Here is a 20,526-nt window from a genome sequence, read left to right as displayed (position 1 = left end):
TGTGGAGTCATAATGGTGTGCACATTTTAGACTTGAATAGACTCTGCTCATTGTCCTCCAAAATAGCTTTATTTGCACTCCTGCCAGCAACATATGAGAGAACCCATTAAACCACACCCGTTAAACATCGAATATTATCAGACTTTTGACATTCCGATAGGTAAGCAACGATATTTTGTTTTTTAAGTTTTGCATGGCTCTACTTCTCAGTAATTTAAAAAAACAATTTTTTTAAAGGTTTATTCATTTTTCAGAGACAGAGAGAGACAGAGCGTGAGGGGGGAAGGGGCAGCGAGAGAGGGAGACACAGACTCTGAAGCAGGCTCCAGGCTCTGAGCTGTCAGCACAGAGGCCGACGCAGGGCTCGAACTCACAGACTGTGAGATCACGGCCTTGGGTGAAGTTGGATGCTTAACCAACTGAGCCACCTAGGCGCCCCTCTCAGTAATTTTTAAATAAACTGCGAAGTTTCCAATTAAATTATAGAAGCATAAAGAATTCAGACAGGGCAAGTGTTTTATATCCGCTAATAACAGCCCTGTGCTACACAGTGTAGGCACTCATAGATGCTAGAGGATTGATTGATTGCTTTGGAAGACTTTAAAATTTCAAGAATTAAAATAATGCAATTGACTTAAATCCCCTAAGTCTGATTGACCCAGATATACTTCTTATATCTGTTAAGGATGTATCACCTCATTTCTAAAGTCTACCTAACGGGACAGTTTAGTGCCAGCTACCGCCAGCCTGGAAGAGAGCCTGCTAAAGAAGCTGGTTGTACTAAACCAGAAAGTGTTAAGGAGTTAAAAAAACAACAACAACCAGGAAGTAAGCTGACACTTCCTTAAAGGGCTAACCATCCCAAAGGTGAATGAACCAAGGAATAAAAGAAAACAGGGAGGAAAATTTCACTGGAAGACTGTTTCTCTAATGAAACATTTCACTACGTAAAAGGGTCTAAAGGGCAGGCCATGAATTCTAGCGTGGGGCCAGGCACCTTGGGAGCGATGTGAGGGTGCAACCCTGGGGTGTTTTCAAGTCCCCGACTGATTAGATCTGCTGACTGTGGAAAGCAGCCAGGCCCCAAGCAAGGTGCCTTGCCTGCACACATAAGGAAGCGGGGTAGAAATAAAAGATCAAAGTAAGCCTCCCCATTCAAACAGAAACGGGGCCATGATGGGCAGGGCCTTGGCCAAGGATTGCGCCAGACACCGGAGGGGCCTCCTGGGACTCCACCCTACTCCTAGGACTTTCTTTCCCGCCATCAGTTGGTCACCCTAGGAGAGTGTTCCATGGCAAGGGCACCACTTTTCAGGTTGGCTGGGGTTCCTCAGGTAAACAGTTCCCTGGACAGGCAGTTTCAGCCTGAGTAAGAAGGTGGGATCCGGACTGGGCCGCATGGGAGAGGAAGAGGAAGTTAGACACGTGGATGGGTATGATGCATCGTCTTCTAAATGTTTGCTTGTCTTGCCCTCCATCTGCCACGGATAATTTTGTCAACACCAGTTCAGATTCTCGTCTTCCCTTCTCCGCCTTCCAGCGGAAATTCAGCCTTTACCATCCATCTCCTGTTATCCTCTCTGGCGAGGAACTGGAGGACTTGGTACAGACTGACAGAGGCAGGAAGAGAGGGAAGGTGGGTGGAGGGAAGATGGAGCTGAGACGGCAGTCCTACTACGCTGTTAACCTCTGGTGTAACCCGGCCTCCGGCAGAGTGCCTGGCACTTAGTAGGCACGGAACAAATGTTTTTCAAATGACTGGCTTATTCAAAGTCACAGGAAAAAGGAACAAACAAGTGATCCATGACGAGGAAGAAGCGGGTGGAGGAGGGGATCAAAGGGAGAGAAGGGAAGGTTAGACTGACAGATTCTGACAGTACCAGCAGAGAAGGAAAGTGAGATTTTGATCTTTCCTTTTGGCTGCCTCCTAGTGCATTAGCTTGTTTGTTGTCCTTGGGCGTCTCTTTGGGGAGAGAATTCAGGCCTGAATTCACCAGGGACAGACGGGCTCCCCTTGCTTCTTCTCAGGATCCTCTCAGTTCCAGCTGATGCTCTCAGCAGGCGTCCTTCTTGCATGCTGCTGGGACTGGGGAAAGCCATTTCCACCATCAATCCCCATGGCCAAGGGCAGATGTGACAGGCTGGCAGCCCATCTCAGGGAACAGGAGCCGTCCGACACACTCCTAGTCAGGACCCGTGGCCTTTGGCAACTGTCAGGCTAGTACTGCCGTTATCCCTGTAGACTGCAAAGTTTACCGTCAGGCTCTCCCTGGCCATTGCTGCTCATATCCAAATGTGCTTCTTTATTTTCTTTAGTCAATATACCGTCCCCAAATGTGCTGCTCACAGTTTCTCAAGTTACAGCTTTATCGAGCTAAAATGCACATATTATACAACTGACCTATTTAAAACGTACAGTTAAATGGTTTTGAGTCTATTCTCAGAGTTGTGCACAATTTTAGAACAGTTTCATCACCTGAAAAAGAAATCCTTTGTCTGTTAATAGTCACTCCTCATTTCCCCCCAGCAACCCCAGCCCCAGGCAAGCACTCATCTATTTTTCCCTAGAGATTTACCTATTTGTGGACATTCATATAAATGGAGTAGGACACTGTGTGACCTATGACTGGCTTCTTTCACTTAGCGTAATGTTTTCAAGGTTTATCAGTGTTGTAGCATTTACTAGTATTTCCTCTTGTTTATTGCCAAATAATATTCCATTGTGTGTCTATACCATATTTTATTCTTCCATCTGTCGTTGTTGGATATTCGGGGTGTTTCTACCTTGGGGCTACTATGAATAATGCTGCTTTGAATACTCTTCTACAAGTCTTTGTGTAAATGTGGGTTCTCATTTCTCTTGGGTATATACCTAGGAGTGGAATTTCTGGATCATATGTCTGGCCTTCGGAGGAGCTACCAGACTGACTTCTAAAGTGGCTGCACTCTTTTACCAGCAGTGTTTAAAGGTTCCAAATTCTCCACATCTTCGCCAACACTTGTTATTATCTGCCTTTTTCTTTTTCTTTTCTTCTTTTTATCTGCCTTTTTCTGTGATAGCCATTCCAGTGGGTATGAGGGGGTAGCTCATGGTTTTGATTTGTATTTCCCTGATAGCTGGCGATGTTGAACATCTTTTCACGTGCTTATTGGCCATTTGCATATCTTTTTTGGAGAAATATCTATTCACATCCTTTACATGTGTTTTTATTTGGTTATTTGTCCCTTATCAGATATAAATTCGCAAAACTTTCCTCCGGTTTTGTGAACTGTCTTTCGCTTTCTTTATGATGCCCTTTGAAGCACAGATGTTTTAAATTTTATGACGTCCAATTTATCTATTTTTTTTTTGTTGTTGTTATTGTTGCTTGTGCTTCTGGGATCATTTTTAAGAGACCGTTGCTTAATCCAAAGTCATGAAGATTTATGCCTATGTTTTCTTTTAAGAGTTTTATAGTTTTAGCAATTACATTTAGATTTTTTATTCATTTTGGGATAACTTTAGTACATGGTGTGAGGTAGGTGTCCAATTTCATTCTTTCAAGTGTAGATATCCAGATGTCACCACACACTAGTTGATAAAACTGTTTCCCCATTAAATAGTCTTGACAGCCTTGTTCAAAATCAGTTGACAATAAATGTAACAGTCGCTCATCATTTTAAAGGTTTTCCTTATATTAGCCTTACAAAAAGCCACATGTCAATGTCTTACACGCAGCGTGTACCCAAAAATTACTCATCAGATTGAAGAAATGACAAACACCTCTCCATTTTTTTTTTTTTCAACGTTTATTTTATTTTTGGGACAGAGAGAGACAGAGCATGAACGGGGGAGGGACAGAGAGAGAGGGAGACACAGAATCGGAAACAGGCTCCAGGCTCCAAGCCATCAGCCCAGAGCCTGACGCGGGGCTCGAACTCACGGACCGTGAGATCGTGACCTGGCTGAAGTCGGACGCTTAACCGACTGCGCCACCCAGGTGCCCCAAACACCTCTCCATTTTGGTTCATTTCGAAGAATAAGGAGACAAATTCTGAGTGGCTGGATAGTTGCGGTTTATTTAATACATACCTCAGTTCAGACAAAATTATCATCAGCCATGCGTTCACGGCCTGAGCCCCGGCAGTGTTTGATGAGCCAGAATTTCATCTGATGTGACTTTAGGAGATTCTTCCCAAATAGACTAGGAGTGTCTAGTCATCGAGGAGATGACTCGCAGGTGATTCCAATGATTTTGGACCCTGTGATCACCTTCACCAAAGAAAGCCAGGTGCTTGGGTTAAAGAGGAGTTGCCCCTTGTCCTGTTCTCCGCATGGCTTCCAGCTATCATTTTAATTTCTATGTGCCACCTCCCTCCCAGATTCACTTCTCAAATAGCATGAAACTGGCAGGAAGTCATTGGTTGGAATTTGTCAGCAAGCTTTGGACACAGCTGTTTCCCATCTTTTGGCAAAATTGGTGATTTGGCTTGTCTTCTGGATGGAATGAAAATTTTGTGAAGGATGTGAAAAAAAAGACATACCCTAGGGGCACACAGATGTCCCTCAATTTACTACTGTAGAGCTCACAGGGGAAATATAGATGGGCATTTTGCTTGTAACCCTCAAGACTGGCATGAGCATCAATCTCCACGTCAGGAGGCTAAAAGTGCAGTCTTAGAACTCCAGGTCTCAGCATCACTGGCAATGGGCAGAGTGGAGGGAACTTGTTAAAATGCATATGCCTGGGTCCCTACTGAATCAGAACTTCTGGAGGTTAGACGTAGGGATCTGCATTTTAACAGATGCCTCGGGTGGGTCTCATGCCCACTAAAATTTGAGAACTGCTTACTTGGGGGGTTTTCTTTGAAGGATATGTGAATACTTGCTCAGATCACAAGCTTTGGAAATTTACAGAACCTGTGTTAAGCTTCAGTTTCCTTTGCCGTAAAATAAGAGTCACTCTCCCATCTTTCAGGCTTGAGAGGGCTGGCATGGAGTAGGGCAGCTCAGGGTCTACGACAGTAGCAGCTTTCACAACAATGTCCCCCTGCTTGGGACACTTGGTGCCCTGTAGGGTTGCCAGATAAAATTCAGGACACCCAATTAAACTTGAATTTCAGAAAAACAACCATAATTTTTTTTAGTATAAGTGCGGCAGCAATGCTGAGGCCAGTTTCCAGGGTATAGGGCTTGGTAGGACAAGCTCCATGGAGAGATGTGGGACACTGTGCCTGGATAGATAGCCTCTGGGCCTCAACCTCCAACCCTCCCGGAAAGTCTGAGAGCCTCTCAGATCATTTACATGAATCACTTTCCTACTTTAATTCACTGGAGTCCATTTCTGTTGCTTGTAGCTGAGAAGCCCGACTGAGGCAGCATCTGTAACTTCCTACTCAACAACTTGCCATCTGTCCTCTGTTCCCACCACTCTTAGCCTTCCCTGAAGTCATCAAGAACCTCCTGCTGGCACAGTCTCTCTGGCTTTTTTTGGTTCTGTACCTTTTCCTGGTGGAGGAGTGTAATAAAGGACACAGTGCACCCATGGCTACCCTACGTAGGGGATCTAGGGGAACAAACACCCGACCTCAGTGTGTTGCTGCAGACCCCCTCCACTCAGTAGCTAGCGGTGCCCATTGGCAAACCCCACTAGAAGCCAGTGGACAAGGGAGCCTGTTGATGTGGTTCATTCAGGACAGTGTCCTGGGACATGGAACAGGGAGGGGAGGAGGGGAGAGTGAGGGTGGAAGGGCAGAAGGAATGTATCCAGCATGCAGGGCATGTCCACTGTCCTAGGTTCTCTAGAAGCAGAGCCTGAGATGGGAATTTTATGCAAGTGACTGCTGGAGACACTGCTCCAAGGAGAACCGTGTGAGGGAGAGAACAAGAGAAGAAGGATGGGCCGGGGGAAGGAGCTGGGCAGAGATGTGGTTTCAGGATTAGTCTAGTCTCAACCTGATCCAATGGGTTGCTTTGGAGCAAAGGGACAGAAATTGTCCAGCTCAGAGGCAAGGGGGCTGGACTGTTGTACCCACACACACACTGACGAACACTTTTAGTTGATTATTGGCCGTGGAATTTACCTGATATAACTGGCCAGGCCTCTCCTGGTAAGGGGGCTTGGTCAAGGGGGCTTGGTCCTTCGGTCAAGGACAAGCCTTAGGAGAAGAGGGCAGCCATGAGCCGTTAGCCACCAACATCCACCACAGCTAGGGGATGGATGCAGGGACCGGGTGGGTGGACCTGGGTGGGCACCGATAGCATCTGCCAGAAGGATATGTATCACCTTGTTAACAGGGGATAGCTCTGGGTGATGGGATGGAAATCATTCTTCCTTCGTGCTTTTCTGTAGTTTACAAATTTTCAACATTGATTCTGTTATTTTTGGAACTAGAAAACGCACGTTAAATTAAATTCATGCAGCAAAATCACCTGGTTTATTGCAGGCAAAAGTAACAGTAAATGGCCCCATATTCCTGCGGTGACATCTTGACCGCACCAGGCAGATGATCCCCGCTCACTATTAGCAATGCAGTCCTAAAGCCTCGCCCTGTTTTTCTACTTGTCATCAGAGCTTCTCTGCTTAGTTACCAGGCTCAGTGGGCCAGTCCTTTAGCACTTAACAGGTGCCAATTGTATGGCTCATAATCAAGTATGTAATTAATGTGGCTAACGGAGAGGGGCCCCGGGAGGAGACAAGACAGCTGGGGTTGGACCATGAATAATAATAAGTACAATGTATGTGCCAAACATGTGGGAACCTTTGTATATGTTATCTTATTTCATCCTTACAACAGCCTATGAAGTAGGAATTGTTATTCCTATTTAATCAATGAGGAAGTCCTTGGATTGGGGATTAAGAAACCGGAGTTCTAATTTTTGATCAGCCATCAATAAAAACTGCAAACACTGGACCAAATGAATGGTTTTCGAGCCTCTGCTGAGATGCCCGGGGAGTGGGGGAGCTGCTGAGAGGGAAGGAGTGGCCGTTTGTATCTCGGCCACAGCAGCTCTGCCGTGATCTTTAAGTATTGGCAGGACCGGCTTCAGGGTCTACCGAGCTCAGAAGGGATTCTGTGCTTAGGATTTAATGCTCTTCAGCGTTCTGGAAATTTGTAATAATTTTATCTTTTATTCTGTGGTTTGTAAGTGAAATCCTATAGAACAGTGGAGCTCGTGCCAGGGGCTTGGAGCTCTGACTCATGCTTGGGTCCACTTCCTGTTGTCTATCTGCCTCCCTCGGATGTGTTCTCCACCACCTGCTCTTGGCCCCTGGTGCCCTCAGCCTCCTTTTTCTGCCTTAACCTCCTCCTCCTGGGTTAGCAACTGGGTTGCATTGTCGGGGGGAGAAGGAAGGGAGCCATGTTCCAGGGCCTTTAAGTCCCACAAGGGCCTGACCAGGAGTATGGGGTCAGAAACATGTCCTGAAGGTGTTAGATAAGAGGGTGGCCATCCCCACACAGGCTGGAAGCACCATACTGCGTTCAATGGATGCTCTTATGTACCCTCAACCCAGATACCAGGTCATGAACAACATAGGAAATGGTAACATTTAAAAAAATTTTTTAAAGTTTACTTATTTTTGAGAGAGAGAAACAAAGAGAGAGAGAGAGAGACAGAGACAGAACATGAGCAGGGGTATGGCAGAAAGAGGGAGACACAGAATCCGAAGCAGGCTTCAGGCTCTGAGCTATCAGCACAGAGCCCGATGCTGGGCTCGAGCCCACAGACCATGAGATCATGACCTGAGTCGAAGTCGGATGCTTGACTGAGCCACCCAGGCCCCCCGAAAATGGTAACATTTGTATATCCCACTGTCATAAACAGCCAAGGTAGTACTGGCTAGCCTTGAGTCCCACTCAGGTGCCTCAAGAGCTGAAGGCAGTTCCACCCTAGACTTAGGTAGATGGGGTCTCTGCCTTGGTCTTGTGTTCCCTTTTCTGCCCCACCCCACTTGGCCCCACTGTTTCCTAGATAACAGGGTAAGTTATCCAGGGGCCAAGGGGACATACCTGCCAAAGCCCGCAGCCCTTCTTCAGCATCAGTTGCTTTCCCTCCCCCAGTCCAATACAAACAAATGTGTGGTCTCACTGTGCATGACTAATACATAGCTCACACCACTTGGGACTCACCGTGTGAATCCGACAGCCCTAGAACTGGTCCATCCGCCATTAAGTCAGAGAAGTTCAGTCACCGTCAGATGTTCCCAGCAACAGAAATTTCTAAATGCTTGCATTCAGTTTATATACTTAAGGCACAGCAGACCAGTAACAACAGTTTGGTCCCTGGATCACACAGAGAAGCTCTGTTCTAGATAATTCTATGGGTGCTGAGACGCTGGGATTACCAGCCCAAATCACACCGAGCCTGCTTCCAGGTTTTCATGGGCCTCTTCTCCTGATTCATTCACTCCCCTGGGCCAAGGGGCAGCTGCTCACAGAGAGCAGTAGAGATGGAGATTGAATACGTGTGCTTGGGGTGTCCATACACATGCGTGTGAGGCCCTTTTGGCATAGGATGGAAGGGGGTATGGAAAGAGAAGGGGAATAGGCTGCCAGCTGATGGAGGAAGGGGCCACAAGGATTTGGGGCAAGAATCCATTTCTCTGCACATCTGGAACACATCCACAGGGCCCCCTCGTCCTACAGCCTGCCAGTCAGGAAACTCTAGCAACCATTTTCTATTGTGACTTTCAATGTTTCGAATTCTGATTTCTATCCCATGGCCACAGCTGAGGGCCTCTTGGGTTTTTGTAGAGCAAGTGGGTGACATGTGGATGTACGTATGTGTTCTTTGGATCCCTGCTTCCTCAGGTTTGATGGGACTGTGGCCTCATCAGCTCTGCCTAGTCAACCAGCCCTCCCTCTCATTGTGTACCAAATAAACTGTGCTTCTGATGTGTGCTTCTTGGCAAATAATTTCTCAACAATCTAGGAAAGGATTTTTTGGTTTTTCTTAAGTGTGATTAAAAGCGAACCCAGGCTAACACCCCAAAAGAAAGATAGGCAAATGACTTGACAATTAAAACACACACACACACACACACACACACACACACACACACAATTAGCCAATAGGCACACAAATAAATATGGTATCTCTACTAAATCAAGAAGTGTGAATCCAAGCAATGAGATACTTTATTTTGCCTCTTAAGTTGGCAAAGATGAGAAAAAAAAAAAAAAAGAATGAAAATATTCAGTGTTTTGTGAGGGTTTTTTTTTTTTAATTTTTTTTTTAACGTTTTATTTATTTTTGAGACAGAGAGAGACAGAGCATGAACAGGGGAGGGTCAGCGAGAGGGAGACACAGAATCTGAAACAGGCTCCAGGCTCTGAGCTGTCAGCACAGAGCCCAACGCGGGGCTCAAACTCACGGACCGCGAGATCGTGACCTGAGCCGAAGTCGGCCGTTTAACCGACTGAGCCACCCAGGCGCCCCTGTTTTGTGAGGGTTTGAGTAATATTGCCATTTCATATACTGTTGGCAGAGGGCAGTAGGGTAATTAGAGAAAAATTCATAGAGGTAAATCTGGCAATGCATCACAAAAGACTTTAAAATGTGCAAATCCTTTGAAATCTTGAAGACACCGTTTCATATTTTCTTACATCCCCTGGTAGTTGATAGTAAGTCTAATGTTGGGGCGCCTGGGTGGCTCAGTTGGTTAAGCATCCAACTTTTGATTTCTACTTGGGTCGTAATCTCGCGGTTTGTGGGTTCAGGCCCCACACTAACAGGCTTTCTCTCCCTCTTTCTCTGCCCCTCCCCTCCCAAAATAAATAAATAAACTTCCAAAAAAAAAAAGTGTAATGTTAATCTCATTCTTGTTTCGTTTTTTTTCATTTTTTTCCCCCTCTTCTGAAGCTTTTCTCGTTAAATAATGGTGTTTGAAGTTTCACTCAGCTCTGTCTGGGTTGGGTTTTTCTTTGTATTTGTCTTGCCAAATGTTTGGTAGGCTGTTTCAATTTGGAGTTCCGAGCGCCTAGTCAAGATTAGATCTTTCTGGCAAGCAGCCCCTATCCTGAAGCTGTCAAGGGGACCTCCAAGAGTTGCTTCATTAGAACAGATGGTGCTCCTATCTCCTGTCACTCACAGAATTCTAAGGGATCTAGGAGCTCTGTGTCATGAACTGGGGCAAAGACCCAATGTTGTGACAAAAGATCCTCCTATCACCCCTGGCACGCAGGAGATTACCAGGGTTTTAGGAGCTCGATGCCAGGAACTGGGGAAAAACACCACATATGTATTTCTTATTATATCCCAATATCCCACCTCACAGCCTGCTCTGTCATCGCTGACTGGCCTCGGCTGGTTGCTGCTGGCCTTTCTGTGGCTGTTACAGAGCCTCTCCTGGCCTCTTGTCTCCCACCTGGTATCTCTCCCTCGTGCTTCCCGGACCACCTTTTCTCTTTTCAATCAGATACTCTCCATCCATGAATTCCTCGATGTAGCCCTCTTGCTTCTCAGTGAGGCTATTTATTTAAACCTCACTCTATCATTTCTTGGCATTTGTCACGGAAGGAACACATGCTCAGTCCAACGTCTTGAGATGGAATTAAGCTAAAAAAAAAAAAACAACTCTGTATAACCAGTAATGCCACTTGTAGGATTTATACTAAGGAAATAATTAAGAATAAAGCTTTAACCCCAAGGAATTTCAACCACAGTAACATTTATTGTGAAAACAAATAACCAAACTAGAGGGGATTGAATAAATGGTGATACAGGGGCACCTGGCTGGCTCAGTTGGTTGATCGTCCGGACTCTTGATCTTGGGGTCATGAGTTCAAGCCCCATGTTGGGCATAGAGCTTCCTTAAAATAAATAAATAAGTGCATACATACATACATACGTGAAAACACATCCACACAATGGCAGACTCAGTGTGTGAAAACTACTATGGTGGAACACTTAATTGCATGGAAGAATGCGATTGATGGATTGTTAAGTAAACGTTTCAGGTTACAAAATTATTTTAAAGTCTCGTTTTTGCTAACACACACACACATATTCTTTCAGAAAAGGGTAGCTCTGCATGGTGGGATTCTGAGGACTTATTTTCTTCTTTGCGGCTTTTTTCCCCCCCACACTCTTGGGGCCTGTTTACAGCAGCTGTCACGGGTCATCCTCTGCTTCTCTCCCCAAGGTGTGCTGGAAGATGGACTGTCCTCCAACGGCGTGCCCCGATCGACAGCCCCAGGTGGAATATCCAACCCAGAGAAGAGGATGAGCTGTGGGACCCAGTGCCCGAATCCCCAGAGCCTCACCTCAGGCCCTCTGACCCAGAAACAGAATGGCCTGCGGACCACGGAGGTAGGTGACAGCCACAGAACCCACTTGGGACCGGAGAAAGGGGAGAAGCTTGCTTCAGGCCTGGGCCACACTGAGATGGTACCCAGGGAAGGAGCAGTGACGGCTCCCCTTGCTAGTGGAAATTCTCCATGCCCCCCGTGTGAATATTGTTGCAAAGAAAATAGCAGGACCCCACTCCACCCTACTCCCTGCCTTGAGGGTTGCTGTGGTTTTTTTTGAATCAGGGGAAACGGGCCCTTGCTAGCTGCACTCTCAAGAAAAAAACGTGTGTTTAAATACAGCTTTGCTCGGGATCTCCTCTTCACCACAGCTCTCACCGTGTTGACACTGGGGGCTGTACTGGTTCCTGTAACCAGTCTTAGGCCAGGCAGTTGGCAGGGCTCAGGGTAGACAGGGAAGGAGAGAGAAAACCGGTGTGGTAGGAGGCGAGCCAGACATTTTACCGCACACCCTTTCACCAGGCAGGCAGTGGGAGCGTCCCCAAGGGGGTCTGTCACTGCAGAATGTGGTGGTGGCATTACCGCAGACTATTAGTGTCTGACTATGGCATCCCTGAGCCAGCTGGCATCCTTTGGATTCTTCCCTTGCTCCCAGAGCTCTTGTTGGGACGTGCTCCCCCTGCTGGCACTAGCTCCTCCCAGGGGAAAGAATGCCCTTAAAAGGCCCACGGCAGCCTCCGGGGTGGGGGAGTGGGGTGGAGGGAGTTGGGGGGGGGCCTTCTCCTCTTACTCCCTTCCTCCCTCACCCCCTCCTCTTCCCCATGCCCCACCCTCCTCAGAGTCCACTGCTCACCGGATGCTGATTTTCCAAACCCAATCCCACTTCCCCTGTCAAAACGTACCAGTCCTAGCCCTCAGACTGGTGCCACGTGTTTTCTGAGGCTGCAGCCAGTCCTCTGATGATAGAATTCTTGCTCACACGAGTGAGTTACCTCTTTAACTCTTGGTTGGAAAACCTGTTGCAAATTCAGCTCTGATGCTCATTAACTAAGTGGCCTGGCAGGAACCACTTAATCGCTCAGAGTCTCGGGTTCCTTATCCACACAACAGAAATAATTCCAAAACGAGAGAACAGCGGGGCCTGCTCTTTGTAAACTGAGAAGTGCCATAAGGAAGGCAGCAAGGCTTAGCAGGGGATGGCTAGGCACACAGCACTGCAACCTGGTGGAATGGAACACCAATGGTGGCTCTTCAGACACTGTAGAAAGACACGGGTAGGGGAGCTAGACTTGAGGTTGGCCTTCCTGTGTTCCTGTTTTGCCTACTTGGCCTGTGCATGCGCTGGCCTTCTAATAGCAATTTTTTTTAAGTTTATTTATTTTGAGAGAGAGCAAGAGAGCGCACTCAAGTGTGGGAAGGGCAGAGAGAGAGAGAGACAGAGAGACAGGATCCCAAGCAGGCTCCACACTGTCAGCACAGAGTCCCATGTGGGGCTTGGATCTCACAAACAGTGAGATCATGACCTGAGCTGAAATCAAGAGTCAGATGCTTAACCAACTGAGCAACCCAGGCGCCCTGTGAGCTGGTCTGCCAGAGACCTACTAACCAGTACCTCCCCCAAGGGGAGGCCCCACAGAAGCTCGGTGACTGCTCTGGTGCTGGCCCTGACTTTGGTTCCCTAGCTTCCTCCCAACGCATGTGCCCTCGCCCTTTGAGTCCAGACGGTCGCGGCAGGCAGGAAGCAGCTTTGCCTGGTGTGTGGCATGATCTACACGCTTGGTTCCTGGCCCCAGAATTCGTCACTTTAAAATTGTGCTCTGCAGTTTGCAAAGTGCTTTTAGGTCTGCTGGTGCATTAAATCCTCCCAAGAGCACCGTAAAGTAAGCATCATCCCCAGTTTACAGAAAAGGAAACAGCTCATTTGACTTAGGACATAAATAGTTCATATACGTGCTGGAGGTGGGTGCCAGGGACTTTAAATTAAAACAGGTGACTATTATAAAGATGGAGCATAGAGATGGCAAAGGACTTTTTTATTGAAGAATAAGGTGTCAGTCAGCTATTGCCACAGTAATGCTGCACACCACAGCATATCAGTGTCCAGGAGCTTCAGACGATAATTTTTTTCCTCTTGCATGCAACTTGAACGGCTAGGCCTCACTTCAGGCTCCAGGCTCCGGGTGTAGCTTAATCTGTCCCATGTATATATAATTTTGGGAAGCAGGCCACAAATGCAGCAGCTCTCTGAGCTATATCTTCTCATGACTATGGGAGGAAACCGAGAGGGCCAAACCAAACTTCTGGAACACTTTTCCTGTCTCTGCTCATATCATGCCACCTAATCTCCTATTGGCCCAAACAGGTCACATGGACAAGCCCAACATCAATAGGGCAAGGAAGTATACACTGTCCCTAGGGGAGAGACAGCAAAGGATTAAGGAAAATAATGCTATCTACCACGTGTAACATACATCAGAAAAACGCCCAAGTCAGTCATAAGTGCAATGAACTTTTATAAGATGCCACACCCGTGTACCATCATCCATATGAAAACATAGAACATTATCGCTACCCCAGAAATCTCCCTTGCACTCCTCACCATGGTGACTGGGATGTGCCAATCACTGTTCACCCCTGCAACCTAACCACTCTTCTGACATCTAGCATTATAGACCAGTTTTGTTTATGTTTTAGACTTTTATAAATGGAATCATACGGTCCCTTCTTGGGACCTTGGGTCTGGCTTCTTTTGTTCAACACTATGCTAGTGAGTGTCATCTATGGTATTGTGAGTTGCAAAGATTTCCTCATTTTCATTGTTATGTCTATTCCATTCTATGAATGTAACCATTCTGCTTGAAGGACATCAGAGTTGTTTCCGGTTTGGCCCTATTGTGAACAATACAGCTACTAACATTCTTGTGCATGCCTTTGGGTGGACATTCCTTTCTTTTCAGTATATACCTAGGGGTAGAATTGCTGGCTCATAGGATGGGGATATATTCGACTTTTATCGATACTGACAAATAGTTTTCCAAAGTGGTCATACCATTTTGCATGCTAACCAGCAGCGGTGAATTCCGGTTACGGAACATAAGAATTTAAAGCCGTTACGTTGTGCTTAGTCTTCCTTAGGCCTGTGATAGCAACCTTGCAGGATACTAAGCACTTTGTTATACTATTTCACTTAATCCTCACAATGACTCTAAAATCTTGACACTCTCCAGTTTACAGATGAGAACGGAGACTCTGAGATAGCCAAGGGAAACAGTTCCCACACCACACACACACACACACACACACACACACACACACACACACACACCGTGGAGCCCACCCTGGGTGTGGAGAGAGTGAGGACCTATACACACACCTGACCAGCACAGCTCCGGGGACAGGTGGCACCCATGGCTAAGCCATCCGCGGGGGATTGTTGTCACAATTCAATGAGCAATGGCTATGTTGTAACTACTTCCCAAGGGAGATCAGGGAGCAGACAGCTTCAGTTCTGAGTGTTCGGACAGTTGCTGAAGTGCATCAGTGGTCTCTGTGTCCCGAGGCCTCACCAGCCACCGGACATCTTGAGTTCCTCAAAAGCCGGGGCAAAGGTTTTCTATCTGCAATGTGAGTTTACAAGTTTACCTCTGATTGAAGTTTCTGTCCTCAGAGCTATCTCATACCAACACAGCTCTCAGCTGTGAATCTGCTCAATGATCATCGTTTCTTCCTAAACCCTCCACGGCCTTCGACATACTACCTCTTCTAGCTGGTCTTACTCCGGGCTGAACTTCCTGCATTTTCAGTATCTTGCTCAGGCAGTATCCACTCGCCTCTTCCCTCTTCCTCTACACTCCCGGCTGCCACAGGGATGACCTATTATCATTTCACAGCATTCCCCTGTATATCATCAGGCCACCTGGCTAATGGTTTTTTGGCGCTTTTTAAAAGCTTTCTTTCTCCAGAAGAACCTGTTCACGAAGCGTGCATCTTTATGCACCTGCTTACTGCAGTATCCCCATTCAGATTTACAAAACAAGTTTGAGTGTTAAAAGCAATCCTTGCTAGGCTTGGAAAATGTCCTCCTCAGTTCCTAAAAGCATTCTTTCGATTCATTCATGTAGTGTTCTTCCACTGAGTGCCATCTGTGTGCCAGGTGGTGTTCTGATGCCAAGGGTCCGGGAATGGAAAGGGCACACGTGCCCTTTGCTCTGAAGCAGTTGCCAGTTCTAATGGGCTGAGGCTGGGGAGTCAGACGATACAGAATAAACGAACAAAAGCTTTATCGATTTGAAATAGTGCTGTTTATTTCAAGCAAATAGAAGGCCACTAGGAGGGGATAGCAACCCCTCTGTTTAACACAGATGCCACCCCACGGTTCAGATTGCTTTCCGAAGGGTGATGGGGACAGCTAGTGGTGCTAATCGCTGCGAGCAACGGCATCTCATGTTCCGGGCCGCTCTCCACTTCTGGCCCATCAACAAAGCCATAGCTTTCATATTTCCATTCCTTCCGGTCCCTGCCTTGTGCCTGGTGTTAACAGGTGCTAACTTGCAAAAAGAATGTGACAAAAACGGTCTTTTGCAAATGAGAACAGTCTCCATAGAGAGCTCTTTCTCTTTCTCTATTGCACCTTGACTTCCTCCAGTCCCTTGGGACCTTTGTGACATCTCAGCATCTTAGTAATCATCGCCTGGGTCTCCTTCCCCCAGCTCCTTCCCTGAGCTCAATAAGAACATCAGAGGAAGTTCTTAGCTGCTGTTCTCTCCTGCTAATTAATTGTTCGGGAACTCTGGGCTGCCTCCAAACCTTTGCTCTCGAATGTGCCATTTCCTCAGGCTTAGGATTTTTCTTTTGCTCCTCCAGAACTATCTCCTCAAGTATTTAGCTAAGGTAGAAATGTGTATGTGGATACAGCTCTGAGCAGATGAAGCTTGGGTGTGTGGCTGGCCTCCCAATGAGCCTTCGAGTCTTCAGAAGCTGCGTCGTTTTGAGTTGCTTTATTGTTCTTGGCAAAGTGGCCAGACTGTGCTGAAGAACTTCGCCGGCGTCTGGACTGATTCTCAGCTGAGGAGCTCCCTCCTCGAGCCCTCTCCTTCTGCTCCCCCCGCCCCTACACCCAGTGACTGACTGTTGGCAAGGCTCGGTCCAGTCCAGAGACGATGGGTGAAGCCTCACAGAAATGGCTGTGGCCAGAGAGGGAAGCCTGACCCAGAAAGGAGGGTGGGACAAGCCCAGAATTCCTCCTGCATGGCGGTAATATGAGATACAGGAGAAGAGTTTGGAAAGCAAACAGGAGTTTCTCTTAGGAAAACAAAAACGTGTCATCAAGAGGAAGGAGGGGACAAGAGAAACATTGAGGGAAACCAGGGAGGGAGAGCTGTGAGAGGGGTACTTGGATGCACATTCTAGTTGAAGCCTGGGTAAAGGAGATAATTTAGCAGTACAGGGATATTGAGGGTGTGTGTGTGTGTATGTGTAGGTGTGCATGCCCCTGCTGTGTGTGTCTGTGTCCGTGTGTGTGTGTGTGTGTGTGCAGTGACTTCCACTACCTCTATATATGCATCCATATACTGGCTACTACCTTACATAGATGAAGAATTACAAGACTAACTGTTCACCTAAGGGTCTGCAGAAGAACCAATTCGATTAGAAGACTCTCAGGGCAGAGAGCGCCTGATTCTTTGCCCCCCCGAGCCTACTTCAGGGTTACGCACCTAGTATGTGCTTCCTAAGTACCTGTTGATGGAATGAGACTGGCCTAGTACTTCACGAGAATCAGAAAGGTTTCCCACAGCCCCACTCCCACCCAGCCGCCCTCCGGCGCCACCGTCCTGTGATTGATGGCTGTTCTGTGGGATCCTGTGCTTTTTCTCAAGCAGGTTCTGCTGCTTTCCTAGTGTTTGATCTACCTGAGGATCAAGTTGAAGAGCAACACCCCTTTTGGCACTCGATACCTGTTAGATATAATCCCCTACGATGAGTAGCCTAAGTGAGTACCTTGTGTGGGGCTGTGGTCTGCACAGGATTTGCTGCAGGTCTGGAGGGTTCTGAAGAGTTTTGCCTGAGGGGTGATCTGACCCCTGCCTTTGGAGGCTATCGTCCTGGCCCTCAGTGGAGTTGCTGAGATCAAATGTTTCCTGATGGGGGCGCCTGGGTGGCTCAGTTGGTTAAGTGTGTGACTTTCCATTTCAGCTCAGGTCATGATCTCACAGTTTGTGAGTTTGAGCCCCACGTTGGGCTCTGTGCTGACAGTGTGGAGCCTGCTTGGGATCCTCTCTCTCACTCTCTCTCTGCCCCTCCCCTGCTTGCATGCATGCTCTCTCTCTCAAAAAATAAATAAATAAACTGTTAAAAAAAAAGTTCACTGATGACCTCAAATTAATGCCATGAAGCAGCAAATAAAATCCCAGAATTTGGGAACAGCTAGATGTTATTGTCTGTCTCCCTTTAATGGAGCTTCACTGAAAAGAAGAAAAATGTCTTGAGTTGTAGCTGACAAGCCTTGGTCTTGTATCTTTTGGGAAGGAGAAGAGGGAGCTGATATTTTCAGAGTGTCTGCAATGGTCCACACACACCGCATATGGGATCATCTTACCCCTCACCCAGGCGGAAGCGGCAGCATTTCCCTCTAGGCAAAACAGGCTCAGAAAGGTTAGGTACTTGGCCAGCATGGCACGGGGAAGAGTGATTTGTCTGTGTTGGACTTCAAACCCAGGTCTGTCTGCCTCCAAATCCCATGTTCTTCATTCCCATTACCAAAAACAAAATGGTGGAGAATCCAGAGTAAATTTTAGCCGAGTTGTAGGAGGCTGGATGCGGGACCCAGGACTACCATCTTTAATTCAGCCCACCCCCTATATTGACATTGGCCTTGGGCAGATCACGTTGGCTTAAGTGACTTCTGCTGCCTCATCAGGAAAGGAAGCACAGTACCATTTCTGGCCGTCTCTCAGGGATGGTGCAAGAAGTAATCAGTTGTAAGCATAATGCAAACACTGTAGGAAAGTTCTAGGGCAGGGCAGTACAAACAAGTGCTGTTCCCAGGACATTTTTTTCTCTTTCTTTCGGAAGATTTCTTTTCATACGTGTGTTCATCAAGTTATTTGTTGGGTGTCTATTATGTGACAGGCACTGAATTATATTCTGGGGATACCACGGTGAACACAACAGATTGGGTCCCTACCTTCTTGAAGTTTATAATCTGATGAAGATATAGAAAACACATAAGTAAACAAGCAAATATGTAATCCAAGCCGTGGGTAAAGGCCAGGAGGGAAGTAAAGAACCCTGGGAGAGAGACTAGGAAGGCCCTCAGCTCGTATATGCTCCGAAAAGCCCTGAAAGTTTCCACAAGAAATCCTTAGCTGTGGTTACCCCTGGTGAAAGCACAAACATGGCCGGAGTGTGGGAGCGATGTTACTTTTCATTGTACCCTTCTCTACTCTTTGAATTTCTTTTACCATAATTATGGATGGTTTTATAAATAAAAAATACAGTTATACTGAAAAATTGGTGTCTGAAAAATCATAATCTTGGTAAGCCTTGCTTTTCTTCATTGTGTGTGAGGAAATGCGGAAAGGTTTGTGCAGTATCCTGTGGGGTATAGATATATTTGTGGAGTCAAAGGAAAGTTGAGAACACCTGTATTCCCATTTGAGGGGAAAGTGAGAAGAAAGGGCTGAGCAGACTCAGCCGCACCCCTGAGCCCAGGCCTCCCGGAACAACCACGCAGCCCCCGCTTTCACAGGGAATGTCGTTGTCTTCTAAACCCCTAGAGAAACAGTCCATCTGGGTTTGAGGCTGCCAGGAAGTTATCACAGTCAATCTGGTTACCCTTGAGAAATGGCAGCCAATAAATTACTTTTAATTAAAGAGGCAGTACCAAGAGGACTAAAATCCATGATTCACAGAATTCTACACCTGCAGAAATTAAAATGAGGCAGAGGGAAGAACAGAAAAGCTGTAAAACTGAGTGAGAATCAAGAGGTGGCCCATTAACAAGAGTCAGTGGTGATAAAACTCACAAAACAAGAATTTTAGAAGTGGAGGAAGGATTGCATTAGCAGACAGCCACAAAAGAAAAAGGTGCCAAATAGATTTCTCTCATCACTGAGTTGAGAACCAGAAGATTTTTTTTTTTAAGTCAGTAATTGCAATTGGGACATGTTTTCTTTTCCTTTAGTTAAATAAAGGGAGTGGGATGTTAAATAAAAAGGTTTGGCTGGCTGAGAACCACATCAGAGAGAAAAATATCTGTAATACAAAATGTCAGAGGTTCTTTTTTAAATGTTTATTTTTGAGAGAGACAGAGGCAGAGTGTGAGTAGGTAGGGACAGAGAGAAAGGGAGACACAGAATCCGGAGCAGGCTCCAGGCTCCGAGCTGTCAGCACACAGGCTGACACAGGGCTCGAACCCACGAACCAGGAGGTCATGACCTGAGCCGAAGTCTGATGCTTAACCGACTGAGCCACCCAGCGCCCCTAAAATGTCAAGAGGTTCTGAGGACCAAAATGGGACAATTGTCCCACATACCCACATAGCTCTTCTCTTGTAGAAGGACAAAGTAACTTCTCAGGGCTTCTAGAGAAAATAATCTGGCATTGTAGCCCTCTTTCTCATCTTTTTTCTCCCTCTCCTTCAGGCTTGAAATCTGAGATTTTCAACTTGTAACTAGATTACAGCAACGACCGACCTCCTGAATGTCTGTGCTGCTGTAAAAGGGGTGGACGCCTTTCTGCTGATGCCTCAGACTTGAAAGCTTCTCTTTTATAAAACGCTTCCAAGAGAATGCACTGTTGTTCTAATGTTTAATTACCAATACAGCATAATTGTTTGAAAGGGACTTGTTTGTGGCTTCGAACCTGTATCTGTCATTGGAGTAAAGAACTCCAGTGCCTTTTATCCAAACGTATAACCTTGCAGAGGTGTTGTCCTTGTTGTTTGGACACAGGAGTAGCAAGAGCCATAGTTTAGGTAGAATAAGAAGGCTTTCCATTTAAATTTAGTATGTTCGACATCACCGTTTTGCAAATAGAATTAATGTTAGCTATAACTGGGGTGACTGTTCTGGTTTGCAGCGGCCTGAGCAGGCTCCCAGAATGTAGGACTTTCAGTCAATTTGGGGCAAACCAGGGGAAGCTGGTCACCCTATTAATGCTAAGTGATATGCTTAATTCTCTCAAAAAGCCTCACAGAGAATCAGGCATTATCTCCCCATTTTTCAGGTAAGGGAACTGAGACTCAGAGGTGAAAGCAACATGTCTTGTGAAAACTAACTGGTGACAAAGCCTTGC

General features: G+C 46.6%; 1 protein-coding gene across 2 annotated transcripts in view; it reads left to right on the top strand.

Moving 5' to 3' along the window:
- BAALC (BAALC binder of MAP3K1 and KLF4) overlaps positions 1-20,526 on the top strand; it is an 84,909-nt gene that overhangs the window by 59,250 nt on the left and 5,133 nt on the right. The window contains exon 2 of one of the 2 annotated variants that reach the window (XM_049633563.1): positions 11,127-11,293. In XM_049633563.1, the coding sequence (XP_049489520.1) occupies positions 11,127-11,293 (167 nt within the window). Of the gene's footprint in view, positions 1-11,126; positions 11,586-20,526 lie in introns of those variants that run through there. The other variant, XM_049633562.1, reaches the window with a different exon arrangement.

The sequence above is a fragment of the Panthera uncia genome, chromosome F2 (assembly GCF_023721935.1).
Source record: "Panthera uncia isolate 11264 chromosome F2, Puncia_PCG_1.0, whole genome shotgun sequence".
Lineage (NCBI taxonomy): Eukaryota > Metazoa > Chordata > Mammalia > Carnivora > Felidae > Panthera > Panthera uncia.
The sequence above is the reverse complement of the archived record's forward strand: the minus strand, read 5'-3'. Positions and strand labels throughout refer to the sequence as shown.